The sequence below is a fragment of the Meleagris gallopavo genome, chromosome 8 (assembly GCF_905368555.1).
Source record: "Meleagris gallopavo chromosome 8, MGAL_WU_HG_1.1, whole genome shotgun sequence".
Taxonomy (NCBI): Eukaryota; Metazoa; Chordata; class Aves; order Galliformes; family Phasianidae; genus Meleagris; species Meleagris gallopavo.
In genome coordinates, this window is record NC_139411.1 from 27,070,913 (window position 1) to 27,095,981 (window position 25,069).

At 46.9% G+C, this 25,069-nt stretch overlaps 2 protein-coding genes across 5 annotated transcripts in view; one reads left to right on the forward strand and one right to left on the reverse strand.

Moving 5' to 3' along the window:
• The first annotated feature begins 512 nt into the window (after window positions 1-512).
• On the forward strand, window positions 513-18,702 carry VWA2 (von Willebrand factor A domain containing 2). Its single transcript, XM_085229133.1, is given in 14 exon segments — window positions 513-576; window positions 3,389-3,447; window positions 3,831-3,905; window positions 4,629-4,762; window positions 5,542-5,651; window positions 10,015-10,209; window positions 10,345-10,475; window positions 11,245-11,377; window positions 12,182-12,237; window positions 12,833-12,940; window positions 13,467-14,048; window positions 14,355-14,882; window positions 17,848-17,970; window positions 18,427-18,702. Coding segments are annotated over 13 exon segments (2,343 nt in total). The 5' UTR covers window positions 513-576; window positions 3,389-3,398; the 3' UTR covers window positions 18,546-18,702.
• A 2,857-nt stretch (window positions 18,703-21,559) lies between these two features.
• The window catches only part of AFAP1L2 (actin filament associated protein 1 like 2), a 55,603-nt gene continuing 52,093 nt past the window's right edge, over window positions 21,560-25,069 (reverse strand). For all 4 annotated transcript variants that reach the window (XM_085229132.1, XM_085229131.1, XM_085229130.1 and 1 more), the window contains 4 exons: window positions 24,888-25,055; window positions 24,232-24,413; window positions 23,961-24,089; window positions 21,560-23,261 (listed from right to left, as the gene is read on the reverse strand). In XM_085229132.1, the coding sequence (XP_085085258.1) occupies window positions 23,235-23,261; window positions 23,961-24,089; window positions 24,232-24,413; window positions 24,888-25,055 (506 nt within the window). In that variant the 3' untranslated portion in view covers window positions 21,560-23,234. The remainder of the gene's footprint in view (window positions 23,262-23,960; window positions 24,090-24,231; window positions 24,414-24,887; window positions 25,056-25,069) is intronic.

Here is a 25,069-nt window from a genome sequence, read left to right on the forward strand (position 1 = left end):
CCTTGCTAGTCTTTCAACTTAATTTTAGGCCTGTGTAAAGTTAGACAGCATTGTTAAAGGCTGCCTTCTCCGTTTCTACTTTTTTTCCACACTAATAGAGAAGTCCTCTTCTGGGATGTGACAATCCATTAATGATTTGATCCGATGTTTCTCTGTTGCAGCAGCTCCCTTGCTATTCTGCTGTCACTGCTGTGCTTTCCATTCCGTTACACACACCTCTAGGTGATGCACCCACTGTATAATATAAATGCTATGATAGAAACTATCATTGAAGTACTTTTATGTAGAAGAGCATCAGTGGCAGCGGCCCCAAACCCTCCAGGTGTGCCCTCGCCATGCAACATAAGGCCACAACGCCCCTCAATCCCCGCTTTTTAGATGACATCCTCAGAGTATTTAAAGACCACCTTCCTTCCCTGCTCGGCTGCGAGCACAGCACCGATCTGCACGGCTCTATCCCACCACGACCTGCGGGGCGGTCCGGGTAGAGGCAGGGCTCCGTTCCCGGCTCCTCCTCCTCCTCCTCCCCGCGGAGCCGCCGAGGGTCGCGCAGAGCCCGGCGTGGAAGCGCCGCCGGTGAGCCCCGCTGCGGGGATGGGCGATGGGTACGGGGAGGAGGGCGTGGAGCCGAGGGGCCGCACACGGGGAACCGCAGCCGGGCGTTAGGTAGGGGATGAGGGAGCATCGCCCCGAAGCCCTGCGTTTATGGAGCAGCAGACAGCCAGACCTAACCGTGCTTTGCTGCTCTCGGGTGAGTCGTTTCTGCGGGGTGCGGTAGGGGAGAGGTGCTGAGCGTGTCGGGGCAGCTCCCAGACGGGCTGTGCCTCGCGTCTTGAGTTAAGACTGTCTGCAGAAGACTCAAAAACGACTTTATTGAGGCTCCGCAGAGACTGGAGGAGCTGAAGCGGCGCCTGTAGTGTGCCTAAGCAGAGAGCTGAGAATGCTTTCAGCTTTCGGCTGTGTGCAGCGGGGCTTTTCCTGGCGTGGCGCCATGGCATGCAGGTACAACTGGGTGAAATAAGAAAAGATCCTGATCCTATCCTGGTTCTGTGGAAAAATTAACCGTGGAAGATTCCCACGTTGTGAGGCTCCTTTGGGAAGGCTTTGTCCTGCAGTGCGTGCAGGTAGCAGCCTGTATGCATCTGCGGGAGCGGTGCCATGGCAAAGGCTGGCCCTGCAGCTCACACGGCTCCTCATTGCACGTTGCTCTGTCAGAAGGGTCGAACAGGAGTGAGAACATCTGGGCGTGGTGTGCTGAGGTGGAGACGGTCCATCTCATAGCTATGGGACAAGAGGGAATGGCCTCAAACTGCAGCAGGGGAGGTTCAGGTTGGATATTAGGGACAAATTATTCACAAGAGCACTGAGACAATTGGCACAGGCTGCCCAGGGAGGTGGGAGAGTCACTGTTCCTGCAGTGTTCAAGAAACACAGAGATGTGGGACATGGTCAGCAGGCATGGTGGGGATGGATTTGATGGTTGGACTACGTGATCTTAGAAGTCTTTTCTAACCCTAATGATTCTACATCCTGAGAACTGAATTGAGTAACAAAGATGACAACAGTCCAGCTTGTGCTGTAGGTAGTCGATACAATTTTAGGCTTGAAAAGCTACAGTTCACCTTCTTCAGTTTTGGGTGTATGGGGAAGAACAAAGCAGAGCTCTTTCCTTAAGAGGAAGGTTTGCTGAGGCACAGGGTGCTGATCCTCACCCGCCTGCTTAGGAACTGCTTGCACCTGCCCATGATGCAGGTCCATCAGTCACTGATCTGCCTCAGCTGTGGCTGCTCCTGGCTGGGAGGTGCTGAGTGGGCACCAGTTGCAGCTGTTCAGAGCTGCAGGGGATGATTGTGGGATTCACACCTGTGCCCATTGCCTTGAATTAGCTCCCAACCTGGTACACCACCATGTTCTCTGCGTTTTTTCATGACCTTGGTGTAGTTATATTTGTGTCTTTCTTTACCTTATGCTCTGGCTGATTTATCTCAGGACCCTGGGTTCACACAGGTTCCCTTCTCCCCAGCCATCCCACAAAGCATTTCCTCCTATATTCACACTCACTACCTACTGCTGGAAGCAAGCACTCCGTGCCTGGACTGCTCAGGTGGGCTGTTCATGGAATGTACTTTCTCTGTGCAGGGGAAAAGCCCGTTGAAGCTGTTACTTAATGCGAAGCCAGGTGTTCTGGATAAAGTAGCTGGTTTTGCAGAGCATTTTATGACAATTTTAATCTTGTTTCTCACTTGTAGAAAAACATCACTGGAAGCTCTAGAGTGATGTTTTGGTGTGTATTTGAGCGGTAGTTTAACTTTTCCTCATCCTCCTCTTCCTCCTCCCTGCAGCTCTGGCTGCTGTTCCCCCCTTGGGTATCCCCAGCCAGGGCAGAATGGGTACCTGGAGCTCCCCACAGATGTGTCCCACCTACCTCTTAGCTGCCCACTGAGGAGATGAAGGATCCTGAACTGTGTGTGTTCCAACCAGTGCCTTGCTTTGGAAACCAAAGAAACTTCTCAAGCCCTCACTGTTTTGCATGAAAACAACCCCAGATCCCCCACAGCTGTCCCCTCTGGCTGCAGGTGGAGGCTTGCCATTCCTCTGGTGTTCTCTGCTCTGGGATTAGCTCCTAAAAAGCTGTCCTGGGGGCATGGCAGGAGCATGACCTTCCCTCCTGGGCACATACTGGAACTACTGAGAGGGTTTGCCTTGATGGAGTTGTGGTTTGTGTTCACCTCCCTTCACTTGAGCAAACCTGAGATCTGTTAATTTGGCCAGGTGATGCTTGTAACTGGAAGCTGCAGGCCATGAAGCCTGGGCCATGATCAGGAGGCTGGGGAGCGTGCCAAAATGCTCTAGAGAGTACACACAGCCCTCTTCATCTGGAGAAAAAATAAATGTATGTATTGAAAATTGAAAGCCAAGACCTCTGCCAGACACACTGGATCTAAATCTGGGCCTGCTCAGGAGTGCTGCTGCAGTCCATGAACAAAGCAATGGCAGCCTTCCTGATTTTGGAGGAACAAAATGAGCAGAAAATTGACCTTTCTGGATGTTTACACATAAAAGTGTCTCCACAGCAAGCCAGTCCTTAGAAAACAGAAGGCTGGAAGAGCCTGTGGCTGGGTGTTGCTGGGGATGGGCAGTCCTTCCTTCCTTGCAAAGCTGCTTTCTCTGTTGTAGGATGACCACACGGGAGGAACTTTCTCTTCTATCATTCCTTCTATTTGGATGCTTTTTCCCCTATTTCCTACCTTTCTCCCCGTTGCTTTTGCCCTGAGCACGTGTTTCAGAACTCCTCACGTGAGGCAGCCAGCAAAGAGGTGCTTAGGTAAAGAAACCTGCTTTAGGAATTGGGTTAATTGGGTACCTTTCCTTTTTTTCTTTATTTCAGATTTGTCACCATGAACCTCTTGCCATTCCAGTCCCTCTGTGCTTTCCTGCTTCCCCAAGGTATTGAAAGCCATCTTTTTCCATCAGGGGTTTCTGTGGCAAATGTTTCCCTGCTTCCAGATGGAGTTCTTTGTGGGAGGGATGAGCTGAAACAGGAGAGTTTGGGTAATGCTCTGAAATGAGGGAAAAAGCAATACCTGGAGAAGTAGCTTTTCAAACATGTGACAGATTGGCATGTGAAGAGTCTGTTCCAAACAAAAGCTGATTATTTTGATACTCAAAGTTCATAGATGTCTCCAGTTGCAGCTGCGTGTTGTGTATGTGCCTCTGATTGTGATCTCCAGAGCCAAACCTGCCCCAGCTTTCATTCTTGGAGTTCTCTCATTACTTTTTTTAAAGGCAGTTTCTAGTGTTGATGGGTGATTATCTGATTGGTCCCACAGTTTGGTTGGCATTGAGCATGCAGGAAATCCATGCTGACCAGGAGACAATTGCCAAGATCTCAGCTGCTGGCCAATGTAAGTTTGTTTTTATAAAGCAAGTCCTCTACCTTCTAAATTCTATGTCAGTGCCTTGAAAAGGTCTCTATGGAGTGGGCAGGCTGCCAATGAGCTCTATCAGAGATGCTGGGGAGCTGGAGTGTTTCTGTAAGCAGAGGTGACACAAGGGCAAGTCTCTGAAGGTGGGATAATGGGCAGATCTTTGGGAGACATCTCTTCAGTGCCTTGCAACTGCTCTGAGAGTTTGTTTAGAAGATCAGTGTGCTTTGGAAAGTGTGCTGTAGATGAAGCACATCTGGCTCAGCGGGATGTGGTGCACCCTGTGAATGCCTTGCAGTTCTCTCCTGTGCCTCAGGCTGGGGATGGGGCTCCATCTGTGCTTGTGGTCTCTCTACATCCACTTATTGGAGCTGCTGGCTCAGTTGCTTTGCTTGGGCTCACAGTGCCATGCTTGGAACCTGGAATCTGAAATCTCAAGGGGAAGTCTTGTGAACTCTGAGCACTGAACAGAACAGGAAAGGGGGAGCATGCAGGGCTTGGGCTGGGCGCGTGGAACTGCTCCAGTGTGTGCTCTGCAGGACCAACCATCTGCATTTTTTCCATTTGCTTCTAAAAGGTGAGACAAATTCAGGTGATTTTATTTCTTTTCCTTTTTCTTTTTTTTCATTGTTTTCTACAACGTCTGCCTACCCGCCTTCTGCAGTCACCTTTGACCCAAGCGTGTATCTTGTTCTCTCCTAGTGATGTGGTGCTCAGCTTCTGTTGATATCCTTTTCCTCTTGGATGGCTCCTACAGCGTTGGCAGAGGCAGCTTTGAAAGATCAAAGCACTTTGCAGGCAAGCTCTGTGATGCCCTAGACATCCATCCAGGCAGGGTGAGTGTTGGGAATGATTCCTTTTGCTTTCCAGCAGCTTGATGAAGTGTGAGAAGGCCAGTGGAAACTTACTGAGTAAAATGGCAAAATTCAGCCTAGCAGCTGCGTGGGTAACAGCAGGTCTTAGCCAGATGCTCTGTTGTTTCATCCCTGCAATATTTGCAGATTCTGGGGGCTGCTTTCTTAAATACTATACTTTTCCTAGTCTTTCTGTTAATCCTTAAATAAAACTGAAAATCAGTAGCCTTTTTAGCTTTGAAGATGTCACATTCCACTAAACTGCTTCTAAGGCTTCAGTGCAATATTCTGGGCAATATAAATGTTTTTGCTCGTTTATGTTTTCAGGCATTTTCAATTACAGAGAATGGCTTTAGGACAGGCAATGGAAAAATAATTGCCTGCTGTGCTCAATGCAAGAAGGAGCTGCTGTTAGTAATGGAAACACTGCCCCCACAGTGTCTAATTGGTTCGGTATAAAAGGTGTCACTTATAAACTTTCTATGTTTTTGAGGCTCTAAGCTGCTCTGAGAGGATAAATACAATTCTTGAGCTGCCTGCAGCTATAACAGAGGCTCCCATGTTGTTTGCAGCTGAGCTTTTTTTGCCTTGTTTGTAATCTGTATAGATATTACTGTGCCCTTTTCTGAAATTCATTTAGAATGCCAGGAGTTTGACATGCAGTTTGTTGTGGTAGGATTTAGAGTTCTCCAGTATAAATTGTTTGGAAGAGTGACACCCACACAGACACCTTTCTTTCATACTCTAACCTTTCCTTTTAGGTCCGCGTAGGAATGGTACAGTTTAGTTCAGCTCCCCACCTTGAGTTCTCATTGGATTCCTACCTAACCAAACAAGAAGTGAAAGAGAGGATCAAGAGGACAGCATTCAGGTCAGCTTATTCTGAAGGTCTTCTCTTTTTCTGGGCTGCGAATGATTTCCGGACTGTGAATTTCCTGAAGTGTAGACGTTGGCATCTCAGCTGTGTTTATACCAGTGTGGTGCACTCAGGAAAGGGGATGAATGTCCAGTGTCCGTGATCCGTGATGCATGGTCTGTCTTTGTCACTGCAGGCTGATAGGGACGAAGGCTTTCAGCATCCTTCTGTAAGGTGGTAAATAGAGGAGTGTTTCTGTGCTGGGCAGTGGTTATGTCTTTCCTCAAGCAGGAGGTGCTGGGTTGGCACGCCCTGCCATCATTTGCAGGGCTGCTGCAGGGATGTGCTCACATATCCACAACCATGGCTTATAGAAGCAGCAGCAAGCATTATCTTCCCATCCATCTAAGCATTGGCAGGACAGTGTGCAACTTGCGTTTCTGGTGATTACAATTTCCTTTGTCCTCAGAGGTAGTGATGAATTGCTAGTCCCTTGAAATCTGTGCATGTGCGCCTGCTGAATTCAAGAGGATCTGATTTTCAGACAGAAGCCTTTTCTTCCTGAATGTTAAGACTTGGATGTGTTCCCATGACCTCAGGAAGTGGAGCAAGAAGCCCAGAAACTCTCAGAGGCTCTCAAAATCCAAACTTTTAATCTCTGAGTAATATTTTTGGATTTAGAAAGGATCTGACATCTACCCCGAATAACTCTTGTTCTGATGAAAGCAGTGCCAATACAGCCTGCAGGTGCCTGCTCCTTGTTTTGTCGATCTGCACTAGTGCTGCAGGTTGGCTGGGCATTTCTCAGGGATGTCTGCTGCTCTCAGCATACTGCAAGCAAACTGATCAGTTCTGACTTCCAGACAAGATCAGTTGGCTGGGTTTTGTTGCACTTCTTTTGATAAGCTTATCAAATCTTGTGTAATGTTACAGAGAAAACTTAGCAGAAAGCAAGACACATTTCCCTTCCTTGGCTGTGGCTTAGAGGTCTGTGAGAGCAGAGAAAGAGCAGCAGTGTTCAGTGCCTGGCACTGAAATTCCTTGATGACAGCAGAAGGATGCTGACAGATCAGACAGAAATAATGACTTTGCGCTTGGCCATTTCATCTAGTTTAAATGAAAACCTGACATTTCAAAGTAGATAAAATAGTTACAGACAGATTCCATGTGGCTTCTGAAGAAGCAGGGTGTTTGGTGTCCTGGTTGAGAGCCTTCCTGATGTGTTCCTGATGAGCCTTTGGCCAGCAAAGCATTTCCCAGCCTCACCCCCTGCTCCTGGTGCAGTGCTGAGAGAGGCAGCCCCCGGCTGTGGAGAGGCAGTTGTTGATTTATTCCGAGACAGATGGTCTCTTTCTGTGAATTTCATCCAAATAGCTTTTGAATGTATCGGCCCATGTTAACTAAATTTGGCAGTGATCTCAGAAGCAAAATCTCTTACAAATTTGTTTCATGCAAGTTCGGTCACAGTAGAGAAACCTTAGTGTTCTTTCTGAGAAAAGGTAGCAGGTGAAGTCTGCATCAACTTCAGTTTCACAAAGTCTTGTTGGATGTATGTTTAAGGCCTTCATCCACTGTGCCAAAAGCCAGTGAAACTCCCAATGCAAATTAAAAAGAAAGCGAGCTTAACGAGCTTTGATGCATGGAGACTCTTTATTAACTTTTTCTAATCCTGAAAACTGTTTCTAATGCTGAAGGCACAGTTTGCTGTGTCCATCAAGATGTTGTCACCAAACTGTGCACGGTATATTTGCCCTCATGCACTGCACTTATCATTGAAGCATCTGACAGTTGCTGACATCTGGTCAGGAAAAAGGCTGATGTGGACGTACCATGAGCTCACGGTCACTGAGCATGCTCTGAGATGGTGGAGAGCAGAAAGAATTTTGGATTGAAATGGTTTCTCAGTTGCTGCGTTAGAAAGTCTCTGTGAAAATCAGAGAGTAGACAGAAAAGCATGAACTTGGGGGACTGGAACTTAGTGATCCTTGAGGTCCCTTCCAACTCAAGTCATTCTATTATTCTATGAACTTGGGCATGATCACATGCTTTTCTAGAACAAGCAAACTGGATAGTAAAGCAAAAGAAGGATGTTCAGAAAGGAAATGGGAGTGTGAGTGTCTCAGCACAGTTGGAGGAGGTGCCTGCAAGAGGCTGCTGACACTTTTGTTTTGGCTCCCCTTGCTTGCTCTGGCTAGAAATAAAAGCAACGCTTTAAGGCTGTCACAGGAAGAGATTTATGGCACAGCTTCTTGGGCAGAATTAGATGACAGATGGAAACATCTCCTCTCATCTAGCAGCTTAGTTATCAGCAGGTCTGGAGTGTGTTCCTGGAGAGATGGGCTCTGTCTGATATTGCAGGTCCAGTCAGGGACAGCATACTGCACAGCTCTTGTGTTGTGCCAGTAGAGAACTACCAAGAAAGGCGAGACTTTCTCCTGCCTGTCTTTGCCCAGAGAGGTGCGGATGCCCCATCCCTGGAGACATTCAAGGCCAGGTTGGATCAGGTTCTAAGCACTGGATCAAGCTGTAGGTGTCCTTGTTCATTGCAGGGGAGTTGGAGCACATGACCTTTAAAGGTCTCTTCCAACTCTAAGGATTTTATGGATCTAAGAGCCATCCTCTGCCTCATCTTCAAGGTCCCTGTTAGGTTACCCATAGGTTTGCTGAAGTAAGTCTTTGTTTTTTTCGTTGTGTATATTCCTGCTAGAGACTGTCATTTCATGTATCATTTTTATGACATTTAATGGTATGTGGAACTTGGAGCTCACCCTTGAGTAGGCATCTGAAACAGTCTTTTCAAGTTAAGTCTTGTAAGCAAAGAACAGTCTGTGCCCCACAGAGCTCGCTATCAAGTACTACTAGTGTAAAAGTGCAGCCTATAAAGATAGCCACATCTTGTATTCTCTCTTGTGTATGCATAGCAGTCCCCTTCTTATTGTCCTTTATAGCAGCAGAGCATAATAGCAATTAAATAGCACCTTTGGGGGAAAAAAAAAGAGAGGATTCCTTGGCAAGCTGTACCTTGTTTTCTGAAGCGGCATTTAAGGTTGCTTTGCTTGGGAGTTACTATGCAGCTGCAAGGCTTGAGGTCTGCCATTCCCCAGCACTTAGCAACAACCCATTTTACCAAGTTGATTTGTATCACTGCTGGAATGTTGTCCCTTGGCACCTGAGTCTCGGTGCTTTGTTACTGTGAGGATCAACAAGTATTGAGCTAATTACTTCCTACCCAGAAACATTCCCTTCTCCTGGGCTGAATTGAAGGGCTGCCAAAATACTGAGATGGCTGGCATGCATCCACAAACTGCTTTTGTGGGGCCGGGCAAGAGAGAGAAAGTGGAATTATCACAGGACACAAGTGAGCTGAAGAGGATAACTCATTGTGTTTAAAATGACCCGTGCCTGTTTCACATGATCCCATCTTCAGAATGGGAAGTGCTGCGTGCAGCCTGTATGAATGCCAGTGGCTGATGCAGCTTCTCTGTTGTACCAGCGCTGCTGGCATAAACAAAGTGAAGGTATTGCTTTCAATTGAGTTTAGTGGTGGTGTAGACAGCTGGAGCATCGGGTGGCTTTTCTTTATGCTTACTTTGCTAAGAGGGTACTAGCGAAGCCCTGAAGAAAACATGCCTTGTATTTGTTCCTTCTGAGTTTCTGGGGACATGCTAAGAAGCTTTCAGCATTTGTATTTTCAGAAGCTTTCCTACAGGATGGATAACTTAACCCTTAGATTAGCAAAGGAGAAAAAGGCACAGACTTCCTGCACACTGCTGGACTGCAGGCTCTTGGTCACAGTCTGCAGTGCGTAGCTCTCCTGCTGTAGGTCTTGGTCTCAGAACTGCAGAAGATCCACTGGAGGGAAAGGGATGACATATAGCAAGACTGTAAAGCTCTCCTATGCATCAGGAGAAAACAAACACCAACATCTCAGAAGTTTTCCATGTTCTGCCCAGCTGTGCTATGTTTCTGACTGGAATTTAAGAGGTTATTGTTAAACAGTGTTTCCAAACAGCTCTTAAAGGAATTTCAGATGGAAAAACAGAAGCAATTGAGGCATCTATCACAGCTGGAAATAATGTAAGTATCCTATAGGTCTGATTCCTGCTCTGATTGCAGGAGTGCTGTGCTGTGCTAAGTCTTCTGGAGACAGCTCTAGATTGAAGAGGAGAGAGGCAAGGATAGATGGGTAGGACTTATGGAAAGATGACAAAAAATGACAGGATTAGACATCTCTCCGGATGCCCTGTATGGCAACAGATAAAAATATGCAAAGTTCATCACTACTAAAGGATGGAAATTTGAAAATCAAAAGGTAAATTCAGTAGGAATAGAAGAGGTTTGATTTCTGGTTTTCCAATGTTATCTCCCTTGTCTCTAGAGGTGGCAGCACAGAGACCGGCCGGGCTCTGAAATACATTCTCAGTAAGGGATTCCCTGGTGGCAGGAATTTGACTGTCCCCAAGATCCTGATCATCATTTCAGATGGGAAGTCCCAGGGCAGTACTGCAATGCCTGCCATGCAGGTGAAGGAGAGAGGGACAACAGTTTTTGCAGCGGGAATCAAGTTTCCAAGGTAGGAAACCTTCCACATATTTGGAAATGAAGGCCCAGTTCCCCAAATGCCAAATGTGGGGTTTGTTTTGTACTCAATTCTTTGGGGGTGATGTAGGGCCTGGTTATACCAACGGCTGAACCCTTTGCTCTGCAGGTGGGAGGAGCTGCATGCTCTGGCCAGTGAGCCCACTGAGCAACACGTGCTCTTTGCCGGCGACGTCAGCGATGCAGCCAATGGTCTGTGCAGTGCCCTGAGCAGCTCCATCTGCAGTGTCACCACACCAGGTAACCCCAGTCCTGGCCCCTCCTTACACCTCTGCTTTGAACTTTGTGTTACTGAGTGAAGAAAGATGAGGTGGTGTCAGAAATGGTGCCTAGAGCCAGGGTGTCTGAGGTCGTGTCTTGGAGCAATCACACTGAGGATCAATCACTTTGGGATAACCTGTTTCTGATGACAAGACTTGTCAGATCCCTCCTCACATAGCTGTAGGTTGCAGGATCTTAAGTCTTTCTCTGGCATTCATGTCAAGAAATGGGAATGCTGCTCTTTGCTCATGTCATGGGTAAAAGAGGGATTATTCCTTCTAGAGACTGTCATTTCACAGTTCATTTTTTATGACATCTCATGGTACATAGAGCATGGATCCATTTCTTGCATAGGCACACAGCTGTGCTAAATCTTCTTTTAGACTTGGCTGTGTGCTAAGTCAGGCAGGGCTCGCAAGAGATGGAAGAGACAGCCATGTGGAGACTAGAGTGGTCCACAGGTAAAAGCAAATCAAATATGTGAGTAATGAAGGCACCAGAGGGGCTGAAAAGTGTGCTGAACTCAGCAGTGCCAGTTGTGTAGCAGAGCAAAGGAGGCAGAAGAGCATGTACCTCAAAGCTGGAATATACTGAGATTGACCACAGAATTTCTCTTCTGGGGTCTCACAGAGGCACTTTTGACAGGTAGATGAAAAAAGCTAATTTGCTTCAAAGTGGGTGCTCTGTGCCTACACAGACTCTGTATTTTTAGGCAGTTGGCCCCAATTTGGTTTGCTCTTTGCTACAGGTTGCAAAGTTGAATCCTTCCCTTGTGAACGCAGAACTCTGGAGACTGAGAAAGAACTGGCTGGAAGCTACGTCTGCTGGAAAGGCTCAAAGCAGCAGAATGTAGTGCATGCTTCACTGTGCCCTTTTTACAGGTGAGTCTGACACCCACATCTGACCATGGCTTTCCTGGGATGAAGACAATGACTTCTTCAATATGGCAAATACACACTTGTGCTCAAGATTTTTATTTTATAGAATCATTTAGGTTGAAATGTCCTCTAAGATCATTGAGTCCAAAAGTCATGTCTTCTTAGATTAAAGAAATGATGAAGGGAGTTGAAAAATCCTACGGGGAGGCATAGTTGAGGGCTGAAGTTTCCCAGTCTAAATCTTGTTTTTCTGGTTCTGATTGCAGCTGGGTAAGCTAGATGCCTGAATTAATGTTGAATAAGAAATTCACACTGCTATAAAATTTTCATTCCAATTTAGAACAATAAAGTTAACATATCGTCTGTAGCAACTTAAAAAAAATATATCATTTGAAGCCTTAAAGATATGTCCATAGTCCTTAATTCTAGAATGGTGGAAGCATAGACTATCCTGAATTGGAAGGAACTTAAAAGGATCATCGAGTCCAAATTCTGACTCCACACAGGACCACCAAAAAATCAAACCATATGTTTGAGAGCATTGTCCAAATGCTTTTTGAACTCCAGCAGTGATATGGTAGAGTTCAAAAGCAAAAGAGCAGACTTGATAAAATGAAGTGTTTTAGTTTTGCTGCTCCACTTAGAATAGATGTTTTCCTTCAAAATATTTGTTTTGAAAAATTGCCTTTTCAAAGGAAAATTTGTTCCATTGAAAAGAAAGTAATATCAGCCTTGAAGTTGCCTTGTTAATCTTTAAAGCCACAATAGATTTGATTCTCCTGTTCAATACTAAACTTCCCATTTCAGATTGAGAAGAGTCTCAATAAAACACCCATCCAGATGCTTCCGAACCACATGTACAGGTAGGACTATTATCTTTTTTGAATTTTATTTACAAAGCAGAAAAGGTAACAAAGAGGCAGCTTTTACCCCCAGTTCTAAAACTTTTGTTCTGAGTGAGAGTTTGAGGCACTGAGTCTGGTTGGAGGCCTGTAGCTAGTGGTGTCCCCCAGGGCTCCATACTGAATCCAGTCTCATTCAACATACTCATCAGTGACCTGGATGAAAGCACAGAGTGCATTCAGCAAGTTTATTGATACCAGATTGGGTGGAGTGGCATATGTGCTTGAGGACTGCACTGCCATTCAGGGAGACCTTGAGACTGGAGATGTGGGCAGAGAAGAACGTGATGAAGAACGTATTTACACAGATGTAAGTTCACTGGCATTATTGCAAAGCAAAAGCAGTGAGACTACAGTCTGCTTTGCTGTCTTCATTGCTGGCAGCTGTTCCATCTGTGTGAAGATGCATATGGCCCTGCATCAATTCATGCTGCAGGAAGATGGGCTGAAGTTTGGCCCCTTTTCCACAGTAATAGTTGTGTTTGTGTTGTCACAGGATGGGAAGGTGCATGCTCCCTGCTGACTTTACATCTTCTCCTTCTTTGGTTCCATTTAGACCCTTGTGACTCCCAGCCATGCCAAAATGGGGGTACGTGTGTCCCAGAGGGACTGGACAAGTACCACTGCCTGTGCCCTGTGGGATATGGAGGAGGCATACATTGTGGTAGGTGTCAAAGTGACTTCTCCCTCCTTCCTTCTCAACTGTGTCTTGCCTTGGTTAGTGGCCGTGGGAATGGCTGGATTTAGGCTGCAGCCTTTGGGCTGTACTCAGGGGATCAGCTGAGTTTTCTCTTATGCCATTTTAATATGACTGAATCAGGCGTAGTGAGTGGGTCTCACCAATACTGATAATGTCACCATGGTACAACTACCTTAAATGTAGGTAGAACACGAGTAGGAAAACAGAAAAACTGGGAGGGACGTAGAAGCGTTTGTCCCTGCACACATGAGCCCAGGAGGGACTCCTGGTTTGGGGATTTCAGTAGATGCCTTTAGAGCTTGTGTGGCACCCAAAACAAAATCACTCTTAGCAGAGCTGCCCTGCAACTCGAGCCATGTCTGGCAAACCATTTAGGTTGCTGGACGCAACAGACCTTTCTACACCACCAAGCTTCCAGCAGGCACTAGCAGAGGCGCTCAGCACGCTTGTTTCTGCCGTTCATGCAACAAACTGCCGTCTCTCTTTTCAGCGCCAAAGCTGAGCCTTGATTGTGCTGTGGATCTCCTTTTCCTGATGGACAGCTCAGCAGGGGTCACATTGGAGGGATTCCTGCGTTACAAGGCGTTCCTCAAGAGGTTCCTTCAAGCAGTGATGGGCTGGGACTCACCTGCAAATGTAGGGGTGGCCCAATACGATACCAACGTCAGGATACCCATTGAAGTGGGACAACACAAGGATGTGTTTGGTCTCATGAAGAGCATTGATGCTTTGAATTTCAGCGGGGGAGGAACCCTGACAGGCAGAGCCCTGCGGTACATTGCACAGCACGGTTTTAGGAGCACCCCAGTCTTTGCAGATGTGCTGGATGACCTCCCACGCGTGGTGGTCTTGCTCACTGACTCCAAGTCCCAAGACCCAGTGGCAGAAGCTGCCAAGTATGTAAGGGACAGAGGTCTCTTGTTGATCAGTGTAGGCAGCAGCTTTGTGAGGGCAGACCTGGCTGAAGTGACTGGCAACCCAAAGCAGACCATTGTCTACTCAGACCCCCAGGATTTGTTCAACAGGATCCCAGAGCTGCAGAGAAGAATTTGCAGTGTGAACAATCCTGCAGGTAAGAAAGTGATGTAAGGAATGCAGGAGAAGTTTGTCAAACCAAGAGGTCTTCTGACCTCCATTGGGGTAGGGAAGGACAGAAGGATGAATGTCCTTGTTTTACTTGTGTCAGTCACAGGTGAGGCACGAAGCTTCCATTGTTGCTCTTATGATGGAGCTCTATCTGTTGATGTTAAAAGGCCTTATATCACCCTTCACAGTCAGTGATTGGCAGTAATGAAATTGGCCCACAATTTATTCCCACTGCTTTTTTTGGAATACATCTATATATTGAAAAATACAGTGTTTGCACTCTTTTATCCAGGCTGCCAGGTGCAGTCTCTTGATTTGGTGTATGCAGTGGATGCCTCAGCTGGAGTTGGCCTGGTGAATTTTCTGCAGCTGAGGGACTTTGTCAGGAGCAGCTCTTGGCACTTCACCATCAACTGGGATGTCACCCAAATTGCCCTTGCGGCCTATGGCAGCAGAGCTTACACTGTGTTCGCATTGGACACCCACACAAACAATTCAGCTCTCCTCCAAGCCATCAACCAGATGCCTTTCCTTGGAGACGTTGCCTCTGCCAGCAGTGCCTTACTCCACATTAACACTGACGTGATGACGGTGCAGAAGGGAGCAAGGCCTGGTGTCAGCAAGGTGGTGGTGGTGCTCACAAATGGAGGTGGCATGGAGGATGCAGCTGCCCCAGCTCAGCAGCTGAGAGACAACGGTGTCGTGGTGTTTGTGGTTGTCATTGGGGACACAGAGAGAGACACCCTGCTGAGGGTGTGCATGTATTCCTATGAAGACCTGCAGCATTATCAAGACCTCATCACTGAAAGAATCTGTGAAGGTGAGAGCGTCCTAAACTTGCTGTTTATGATGCTGCCAGCAGCTTGTGGTAAACTGTAAAACAAGCACAGAGGAGACTTTCATCTGTAGCCTGTGTTATTGTAGGCTTTCTGGTATGTTAATGAGTGATCTTGTCACTTCCACTTAACAGGTGGGGAGACCATGGTATTGAGATCTGGTAGTTGTCCAAAGCATTCTTAATGGGAATAGGAGGCAGCTTTCCCAAGGTTCAGTGCAGGTGGTGAGATCAGGCTTCATGTGACTGCTCTTTCTATCCCTGTGTCTATGTTCTGCCTCCACTGAAAGAAAAAAAAAATTGCTCTTTTTTTTTTTTTTTTTGACATTGCTTTGAATCTGTAGAATTTACTGTGCATTGCTGTAAGCTCTGTGGTGTAGATGAGACTGAAGGGCATGTATTTCTGCAGCCAACAGCGTTGGTCCTTCAGTGAGTTCTCTGCACGTGTTCCTCCTCTGTGTCCCACTATGAGACACTTAAGATTTTGTTGGCATTGCACAGCATTTAATCCTAAATCAGGATCTGCCTGGTTTTGAAGCTTGCATGCTGATAAATGGAGGTCTTCAGACAACTTCTGCTTGATTTTGTTTGCAGGACCAAAATCCTTGGCTCTGAGGCATTCAGGAGGGCATAATTTTCAAATATTCATGTAAAAGATTGTGCAAAAACAAAAAAAAGTGTACTTTCTTCACATCTTGAGGACCAGTCCCCAACTGGGAAGAAATGAACTCTGAAGTCAAGTTTGAAATACTGATGTACTGAGTGTGAGTGCTTCTGTTTGATTGAAATGAGCTTTTCAGGAAGGAAAGCAACCTGGGTTTTTAGGCGTTAGTGGTAGAGAAATGTTCTTAGTTCCTTGCTGTTCCAGCTGATCCACATTGTTTCACATTCAGAATAATCTAACATCTATCTTTGTGGTCTGGTGTTTTAACCCCTATGTAAGATCAAATGAAGATGCAATTTGAGCAATGCTGTGATTAACAGCACAATCAAAGGTTGTCTTAATGTATTGGCATGCTCTGTCTCTTTTGGGGTTAGAAAAGACATCAGAGCTGCCTCTGTGGTCCAAGCAGCCCATCTCCTAGCAGGCTTCTGCAGGCAGGTTCTACCTGGAGCTTTTCAGTTTGCATCTACTGTGATGGTATTTCCAGCTGTGTTACTATCAAAACAATCTACTGTACCATGAAATTAACCACAAGGCCACGGGTGAAGGAGAAGAGACAGCAAGGTTCAGTGATTCTGGGTAATAACATATCATTTCCTGAGACTGAATTGTTGCTTTCATTTCATGTGCAGGTAATCACTGTTTGTACATACAGGCTGGGGCCAAGGTTGATGGAAAGATAAGCCCTTCATTCAGTCTTCTGCTCCAAGTCCAAGGCTTAATAACAGAAGCTCTGTCTGTGAAAGGACTAAAAAAAAAATAATAATATGTGACTCGTGATAAAAGCATGTGAAAAACAGCCCCTGCCTCTGGACACCTGGAGTATTGTGTTCTGAGGCACAGCTGAAAAGAGGCCAGGAAAAATGTCTTGGGCTCTGGGAGAAAAGATCCAAAGCAATAACTATGTAATATCTGTCTAATGAAAATACAGCCTCCTGGGGTCGTTGTGGGGTGAGGTGAAAGATGCTTATTTAGGGTGATGCAGTGTTAACGGTAGGCTTGAGTGCAGGGTGATAGTGTCTGGGCAGAACAGCATGCTTCCCCCAGCAGGGACCCCTGGGTCACACACAGTGGGCACGTGTTCTGCAGAGCAGAGACCAGGAAGGCTCCTGGGCAGCAGGGAGGACACGGAAGATGTGTTTGGGTATGAGGTCCCTCTGACTGCGCTGTGGTGGCTCTGCCATCAGTGCTAAACGCAAAGGCGTTCCTCTGGGGGTGCGTTGTGAGGCAGAGCCCCATCTGGGATCTGTGACAAAAGGGTTGTTTGAGTCTACGTAACGTCATCAGGAACTGAAGACTGAAATTGTTCAGATCTCAGTAAGTAGATAACTGCCAATCTTAGGTATGTGTTTGAGTACTGATGCATATCAGCACACCTATATGGGGAGAATGGCTATTATGTGCTGTAATGTGTAGTAAGCATTCTGATGGATAGGGGGTGGAGTTTGTATTCTTTCCTTCTCCCACCTTATTCCCACTGTCTGTTTTTTCCTACTGTGGAGCAAAGGGCAAGGCTGCAGGTCCAGACTATACCATGCAGTGGTTCAGTGAAGGAATTTCACACTTTTCCCAGCTCTGCTGCAGAGGTGCCAGAAGGCTGGAAGCAAATTCCTCTGGGATGCTGCTACTTAGCCCAGTGCATTCACAGCATGGAGCCCTGCCAGCCCTGCTGACAGCTGAGCTCTGCTCTCTTTAAAGGGGGCTGGGAAATCTGTCACATACTTCAAAAGAACAGAGCTAATAACAGCTTAGGCTGTGGTTGTGGGCTTTTCTCTCTAATCTCTACGAAAAAAAAAAAGCCCTGAAATATAATATTTCTTTTGTTTTGTTTTCCACTCATTTGTGAATGATTTCTTGTTCTTGCTTCTCTCACGTATAAACTCAGCTCCTCTCCAGAGCACAGCAGGGTTTGAACTCCAGTGGTATTTGGGGTTGTAAACTGCTTGGGGCATGTGCCCTGCTCTGCATTGGCAATGTCTGGACCTGGGGGCTTAGAGGTGCTTGTGTGTTCAGCACACAGCTCTGAAGATGCTCCATTTTAGAATCAGAACATGTAGCAAAGCCAGCCTTTCTCTTCCGTAGATTAAACACAAAGGAGTTTGTTGCAGGCTACACTCTGCCAAATCTGTGTGTTTCATGTTCTGCTTTCCCCAGATGACATTTTCTGGGGATTGGGTTATTAAATTGCTGTCATTGTTCTCTGAAGCACTGCTAATGGATGTGCATTTAACAATTAATACTCCATCAATATGCCTGACCCCACTGTTCTGTCTGTGTTTGTTGCAGAAGCAAAAAGCCCTGTGAACCTGTGCAAACCCAACCCGTGCATGAACCAGGGCGTGTGCATCCTCAGGCCGGGAAGCTACTGGTGTGAATGTCATGGCTGGGAAGGACTCCACTGCGAGAGCAGTAAGGCTCAGGAGATGACACCTGCAGCACCTGCCCAGCCCCACTGAACCCATCCCAAATCTCTACCTCTTCCTTAGCAGAGAGCTGGCTGTAGTTCCCTGGCAGCTGTTTGGTAGCTGGGTCTTGGTGCTGAGGGGACATGAGTCACATGGAGAGTAGAGATGTTTGGGATGCTGAGCTGCACTGTTTTACACATTCACTAAGCGAGTTAAAGATTGAGAAGGTCTAATAATTTTGGTAGTCCTCCCCTCCATTCTGTTTCCCTTTCCCTGGGCCGTGCTGGAGGAAACCCTTCTCATAGCTTCTAATGTCTGTGAGATGTTAGACATCAGGCCCAGAAGGTGTTTGCTTCTAACATTTGTGAGCAAAGGCTCAGAAGGTGTTTGCTGGGCTGTAAGGGACTGAGCATGTTCCTAGAGTGCTTAGCCCACATTTGTTTCTCCTCCTCTACCACAGGAGTTCCCTGAGGTGATTCTCCAAGATTTCCAGTCCTCCCTCCAGACTCCCATATGCAGCAGATTCCAGGCAGTTTTCAGCACTTCTCTGGAGACCGCCGGCACCTGAAAAGGTCCTGAGATGCTGACCCAGAAGTGGTGAGCTCCAGTTCTGAGCCAGCAAGACACAGCTGCCCTTGGTTGAGTGACTGGACCATTCCCACTTCCTGCACTGCACAAACTGGGCTTTCTGGTGCTCTATTTCTTTTGGAATCAAGTAAATATTTGATATTAAGTATTTATTTTTGGCATTTTTATGTGTAATTGTTATATTTTTAAGACTTCTTGAGAGGTCTTTGAATTAGTCTGAAAACATGTAGACATCTGAGCAATTCTGGAGCTCCCACTGATGGCGGATTATGGAGATGGCAGCTCAGGTTCCCAGAGCATAGGGGTTTTTAAGGAAGTGTTGAAGCAATAGGCTGGGTCAGACTCTGAGCCAGTTGTCATCTTGATGTTAGCTTTTGCCTCATCCTGAAGATTTGATTGTCTTTCTAAGCTGATACTTGATCTTGGCCAGAAGTGATACTTTCAGTGCAAAAACTGCAGAATGAAATCAAATACAGTTGCTGGTGAGCAGGTTAGGCAGCAAGTGATGGAGTGAATGGTGTGCTGCACACAGCTGGACAAATAAGAGGAAGAGGAACTGGTTATGAACCCCTGTTCTTAAGTTATCCATGCTGCTTTTTTCTCTGAGTTTATTTGGGCCAGTCTAATAAGGTTTATCTTCGTAGGCATTTTGTAGCTGCCTGTTTTGTTAAGTTTTGAAAATGGTTGGTTTTGCAAAACGTTCAGTGGATTGTGTGACCCCAAAGTGGTTGCTGTGTGATTCTGCCACCCCTTGGTGTTTCAAGCCGACCTGATTCCCCAGCACAACAGCAGCCTCTGCAGCCAGATTTCAGCCTCTCCTGGGCTCTGATAATTGCGTCTCCAGAGACAGTTTGGCCTCATGCTTGTATCCTCCAAAGCAGCACTGGGTCACCAGGTCAGTTTGCCCATAAAGCTATGAACTGTGCTCCTGAGGGTGGCAAGTCACACTGTTGTGTTGTTCTCTGCTGCTTTTCCCATGGCATCCGTCTGTTAGGGCAGCCCTAAGCAGGGACACGAGCAGTGGCTGCCAGTCCTAGTGAGAGTAGCAACTGTTGTTCAGAGGAGGAGAAAAACCCCTTCACTCAGATCTCCTGGTCTGAACAGTAACATCAGATGTATAAAAAGAGAGACAAATTATTCTGCAGGTTCATTGTCAGAAGGACAATTGTATGAGGATCCCCTGAGACTGAAAGCTGGCCCCAAGACAATATAATGCTATTACATCTTGTAGGAGAAGCAAGAATTTCCTCTTTTCAGTACATGGTCTGTGTCTTTTGGTGCCTACGGCACAGCAAAACAGGCTTACGTGGAGGAAGAGCTGACGTTTTGGTAGAAAGAGAAATGATTCTACCAAGATCATTCATATAGGCAGCTCTGCATAAGCGCTGTCTCCACTGTGTAAGTGTTATCTGAAGGGAGAATGGGTAATACCAGGTTTGCAGCTAACCTCAGAAGCCATGGTTTGTGTTTGTGGAGGTGGCTGGATTCCAGCTGAGCTGCACGGGAGCCTCTTCCCAGTCTCTCTGTGCATCCCCTGCTGTGTGCTGGGTCCAAGATCATGACTTCTTCCCATCACTGCCCCATTTGTAGTCCTCCTTTCTGCAGGGCTTTACCAAAGGAGAGCACAAACCCATCAGCACAGCCCTGTGGCCCTGCTCATAGGGGTGAAGCACTCTGCAAGGTAAGGAGGTGTCAGGGCAGCGGGAGGAGGGGAAACAGCCAACCTGGTAACATGGGTTTGGGAATGCTGGATGTGCACTGATCCCACAGCACAGCAGGACATGGCTGAGCAGTTGTTGGAGTTGTTCCTGGCCAATTTCTTGGCTCTTTCTCCTGCAAATTTTAATTAAAAAAGGGTAAGTGGCTCGGGGCTCTGACATAATTCCTTATTAAATTCATCCCTACAGACTTGCTTTGAATTCCATCAGAAATGTTTAATGAGAATGTGTCTGAAGGGAGCTCATGCCCTGAAGGCTGGGGGATGCTTGAGCCTGGAAAGCCATGCAGGGTTCCCTGTGAGCCAGCACTAATCCTGTCTGGGTTAGCAAGGCACAGAGCCCATGGACAAGGCCAGCATGTCACTGGGTGTCAGGGCAGCTGCTAACAGAGCTGTGAATTCCTCTTGATCTGTAGGATTCCTGCAGGAACCTTCACTGGTCATGGGCCAGGTGCTGACTGCAGGGGAGAGCCTATTTCTCCTGCGAGGAACTGGGATTTAGGTAAGTGCCATGAATTTCACCCCCTTAGGTCTTGCCTTCCCTTTGCCCTTGTGTTTCCTGTGCAACACAAGCAAAATCATGCCTACTGTGACTAGTAAATATCACATGAGCTCTCCTTAAGGCCAGCTGTCTTCTTTAGCTCACAACAAACATGCAGATCTTATTCTCTGCAGTACAAGTAAATTTGTTAATACCCCAGCCATTTAAGCTAACTTCTACACCTTAACAAGAAATGTTCTTTTTCAACTTTAAAATGTGGCTGAGATCCTAGGAAACTGCATTTGCTAGTAGGTAGCTCCATGAGGATCAAGGCAGGGTTGTGCTAGGAAAGGCTGGACCTGGTACTGATGGGCAGAGCTGCTGGGGGAGCTTTCCTGGTTAACCCTTTTCCTTCCTTTCCAGCTAAACTCCTTCCTCCTTTTCCTGTCAGTGATGGGAGCAGGCACCAAGCACTGCACACAGTTGCTACCTGGTAGCAAGCAGAAGGTGAGGGACTTCTCACATTTTCTCTCTACTGATTCATTTTGCTATTTGAGCTACTGGCAGGAGCCTATTTTGTGTTACTTGTGCAAACTACCAGGGATCTTTTCAGTAGGTTAGCTGACAGAAAGGTTTTTCATTTCCATTGCTGTCACTCTAGAATATTGAAGTATTTGTTTAAGACTTAGTCCTTGTGGATGGCCTAGCTAAGGAACTTCATAATGTTGGTTGTTTGAAGTGCATGAAAGATACTAGAAAGCGGATCAGGGACAAGCCTCGCTAAAATAGAATACACTGGTAACATAATATATTCAACATTTTATTATAAAACCCTCTAAAGCGCCACTTTATAGGTCACAGTTAGAATAAAGGAAATGCTTTGAGTTAAGAAAACAATGGGGACGCAGAGACATTACTTAACAATTCTTGTCTGGGAGATGTGTTTAGCAGAGCCAACAGGGCTGAAAGCACAGCTGCTTTCATCCATGTTAGCTGGGTGCAGCTGTGAAAGAACTGGACAAGCTCTGGCAGACAGTAGGGTGGAAGGGGAGAGTTTGGTGCTGTGTGTGTGCTTAGGGTGGGAAAAGGAGCTCCTGACAGCTTAGGATGGAGCAAAACAAAAGCTTCGTGGTGTCCATGACCTCCCTGTGCTTTGGAGAGGAAACTCCAAGTGGATGGATTTCTCTGTGCCTCTCTTTGAATTATAATGTCTCTGTTTTAGTAGTTCCAGGCACGCAATCTCTCTCATTGAACAGCTTGGCCACGGAGCAGAGGGATGAGCTTTGCAAGGACACAGCATCCAAAGACTATGTTAAGTTTTAATGATCTAGAAATAAAGGCGATAGCACCAGGACAGCTAGGAGCCGTCCAGAGACAGGGAGGAGAGCAGGTCCAGCACCCACCTGAACCCATGCAAACGGGCTTTTTCCCACAGGGGTGTTCAGCAATGTACAGCTGCTGCTATGGGTTGTGCTGCAGCCCCACAGGGACCAGACAGCATCAGCAGTGTGGTGCTGAGTGCCAGGGCAGGAGCACAGAGATACCTTTATCTCCTCTCAGAAAGGGCATCATATCCAGCATCCTCATTCAGCAGGGTAAGCAGGCCTGGGACTTTGGTACGTCATTAACAAGCCTTCAACTATGATTATTCTTTTTCAGAACAAACTCCTCAGGTGAAGGAGATCAAGATCCTCAAGAACTTTTAGTGACTCTGCTTGGGAGATCATTTTTACCCAGAGCCCTTGGGTTCCACCAGTCCATAACACAGCATGAGAAGGTGAGCAAGCATCCTCCTTCACATTCTGGCAAATCAACCCTATCACAGGCTGGTAGCATTAAGCCTGTGCACGATGCAATTGGTCACTGAAAATCCTTGCTGCACGACTATATACAGTTAGTCTCCCTTAATACTGAGAGGATCCTTCCTGCTGGACAGGTGCCTGTGTGCTTCTCATCTGTGTCTTGTTGATCAGTCAGACCTGGGCATCCGGATGATCTGCAGCTGAGGGACAGCCAGCAGCAAGGCAGGTGAGACTTTAGCTGGCTGCAATTTGCCATGACAGATTGAAAACCATGGGGGTATGAAGACTACAGAGGACTGGCCTGAACTCACTACTGTCACTAATATAGAAACCTTAATAACTCGTCAATAAACCTTCAGAGTAGAAATACACAAAACACCCCTATGTACAGTAACATTCTTGTTTACAGTAACTGGGTTAGGAATCTGATGCAAGGATTGCCACCAGTTGTTATTGTTTTAGCTACATGATGGGACTTGTCTGGAAAGAGCAAGATTGTTTGGGGTAAGTGGTAGCAGCAGCTGCTGACTCCACTGCTGCATCCAAGCAGGTGGCGTGAGGCGGAGGAGGCGCTTGGTGTGGGTTGTGTTGCACACCCAGCATCCACCTACTGGTGTTCGAATCCCCTTTTCTATGCATGGGCAGTTCCAGTCTTTAGTCCATCTCTGAAAAATGTACTTCTAACTCGCGCCCTTTTTCTCCCATTCCTGCCAAAGAACAAAGGTGAATTAGTCAAAATGGTAAACCAGGCAAGCTGTGGTAGCTCTAATAAGCTCAGGAGCAGCCTGTACATCTGTTACCTAAGTGGTTTTGGCTACCTGGCAGGTCAGAGAGTTCTACTTTCATTACAGATTTCTCATTCCAGACAGCAGAGGCACTGCTGCACATGAGCAGGATGGAGATAGTGTGCAACATTTAAAGGAGAGGCAAAGAAAAGCTCAGCCAGTGTCTTTCTTTTGTTAGAAAGATAGAACTCCATATGGAGCAGTGGAGAAAATGAAGCTGCTCCTGTCTGTGTTGGGCTGCTGTTTCCAGCCACTGGAGGTGTAGTCTGAAACCCCATGAGATGTCAGCTATACTGCTTGGGGCAGGAGCAGACTGTCACATTGCCCCCTAATTAAACCTCAAACGTATATCAGCACAGTGAGAGTAAACCACTCGTTTACTCCAGTTGCTGCCAACACAAGCAGTGTGGCTCAGCTCCAGTTACAGTGATTAATTTAAATCACAGTCAGAACAAACTTGGGTGAAAAGACAAGAGGAAAACCAGGCTGCTGTGAGGCGTGGGTCAGCATGCTTCCCAAATACCCAACCTGACCACAGCCATCCCTGCTGGGCTGCCTTGCTGCCAGGACAGGGAGCAGTGATTACCCCCCTCCCTCCCTCCCCGCTCACTGGCATGTTACCTTAGCTTTCTGTAGGACTGTCCCCTTCCCTGTCACCATGACAGATAAAGGCCTGTTTTTCAGAGCCGTTGCTGAGTTGACTGGTGAGCTCTCTGCGCTAGTTGCTGGACTGGCAGGTTTTGTTTGAGTCTGCAACAAAAATAATGGAAATCACAATGACTTCCTTCATTCTAGGGAAAGAGATTGTAGCCTTTTTCAGCACTGTCTTGTAGAAAAGCTCCACAGCCACAACCCAGTTGTTTTCCAGTGAAATACTGACTTTGAAACCTACCCGGGGAGCTGTATTCTCCAAGTGTGTGGTGTCCACAGTGGTGCCCAGCGTCACAGGACCAGACTCTGCCTTCTTCAGGTTCTCCTTCACTTCTACCAGGCTCAGCTCCAGGTCTACCCTTCGGCTTTCTTTCCTCTTGCACTCTTCATCTATCTCCTTCAGCCTCTGCTCCAGGTTCTTGTCTGCAAAAGCAGGTAAGATGCTGATGGCTGCAGGAAATCGGGGGACTTGGGGGGTGAGTGAGGGAGCAGAGATCAACTACAGGAGTTTGTGTTACTGCTGTACTTATATATTACTTATATTACTTTGCCCCAAGATGGACCATAGCAGAGCCAGCTCCTGTTCCAGTGTGATGTGGTCTAGCCCAAAGTGCCAAGTCTATCCTGGCTGTCACAGAACCCAAGGCAAATCATGCCATCATGGCAGGACCTGCTTGTCCCTCCCATGCCACGAGATGGAAACCGGGGCTCAGGGTCCATTCTTTTCCAGTACTTCAGCACTGATTCCTCTGGCAGCAGGTCTCATGTCAGTGTGCCTATGGTCCTGAAGTTGGTGATGGAGGTGCAAAGACCCTTCTGGTCCAGGTTTGTCACCTCTTTCACCTCCATAGTCCCCACCTTGACTTGTTTCTGCACATTGCCTCTTGCCTGGCTTACCTGTGCATCCTGCAAGCATCTCCTTCAACTCCCGCCTCTCTTTGCGCAGCTGGGTGAGCTGAGCCCGGATTTCATCCTTCTCCTTCTCCAGCTTCTCCTTTTCCTCCGTAAACCGCTTCACCTCTGCCTCTGTCCTGTTCTTGCCCAGCTTGGTTTCCACTGCTGCCACTGAAAATGTAAGC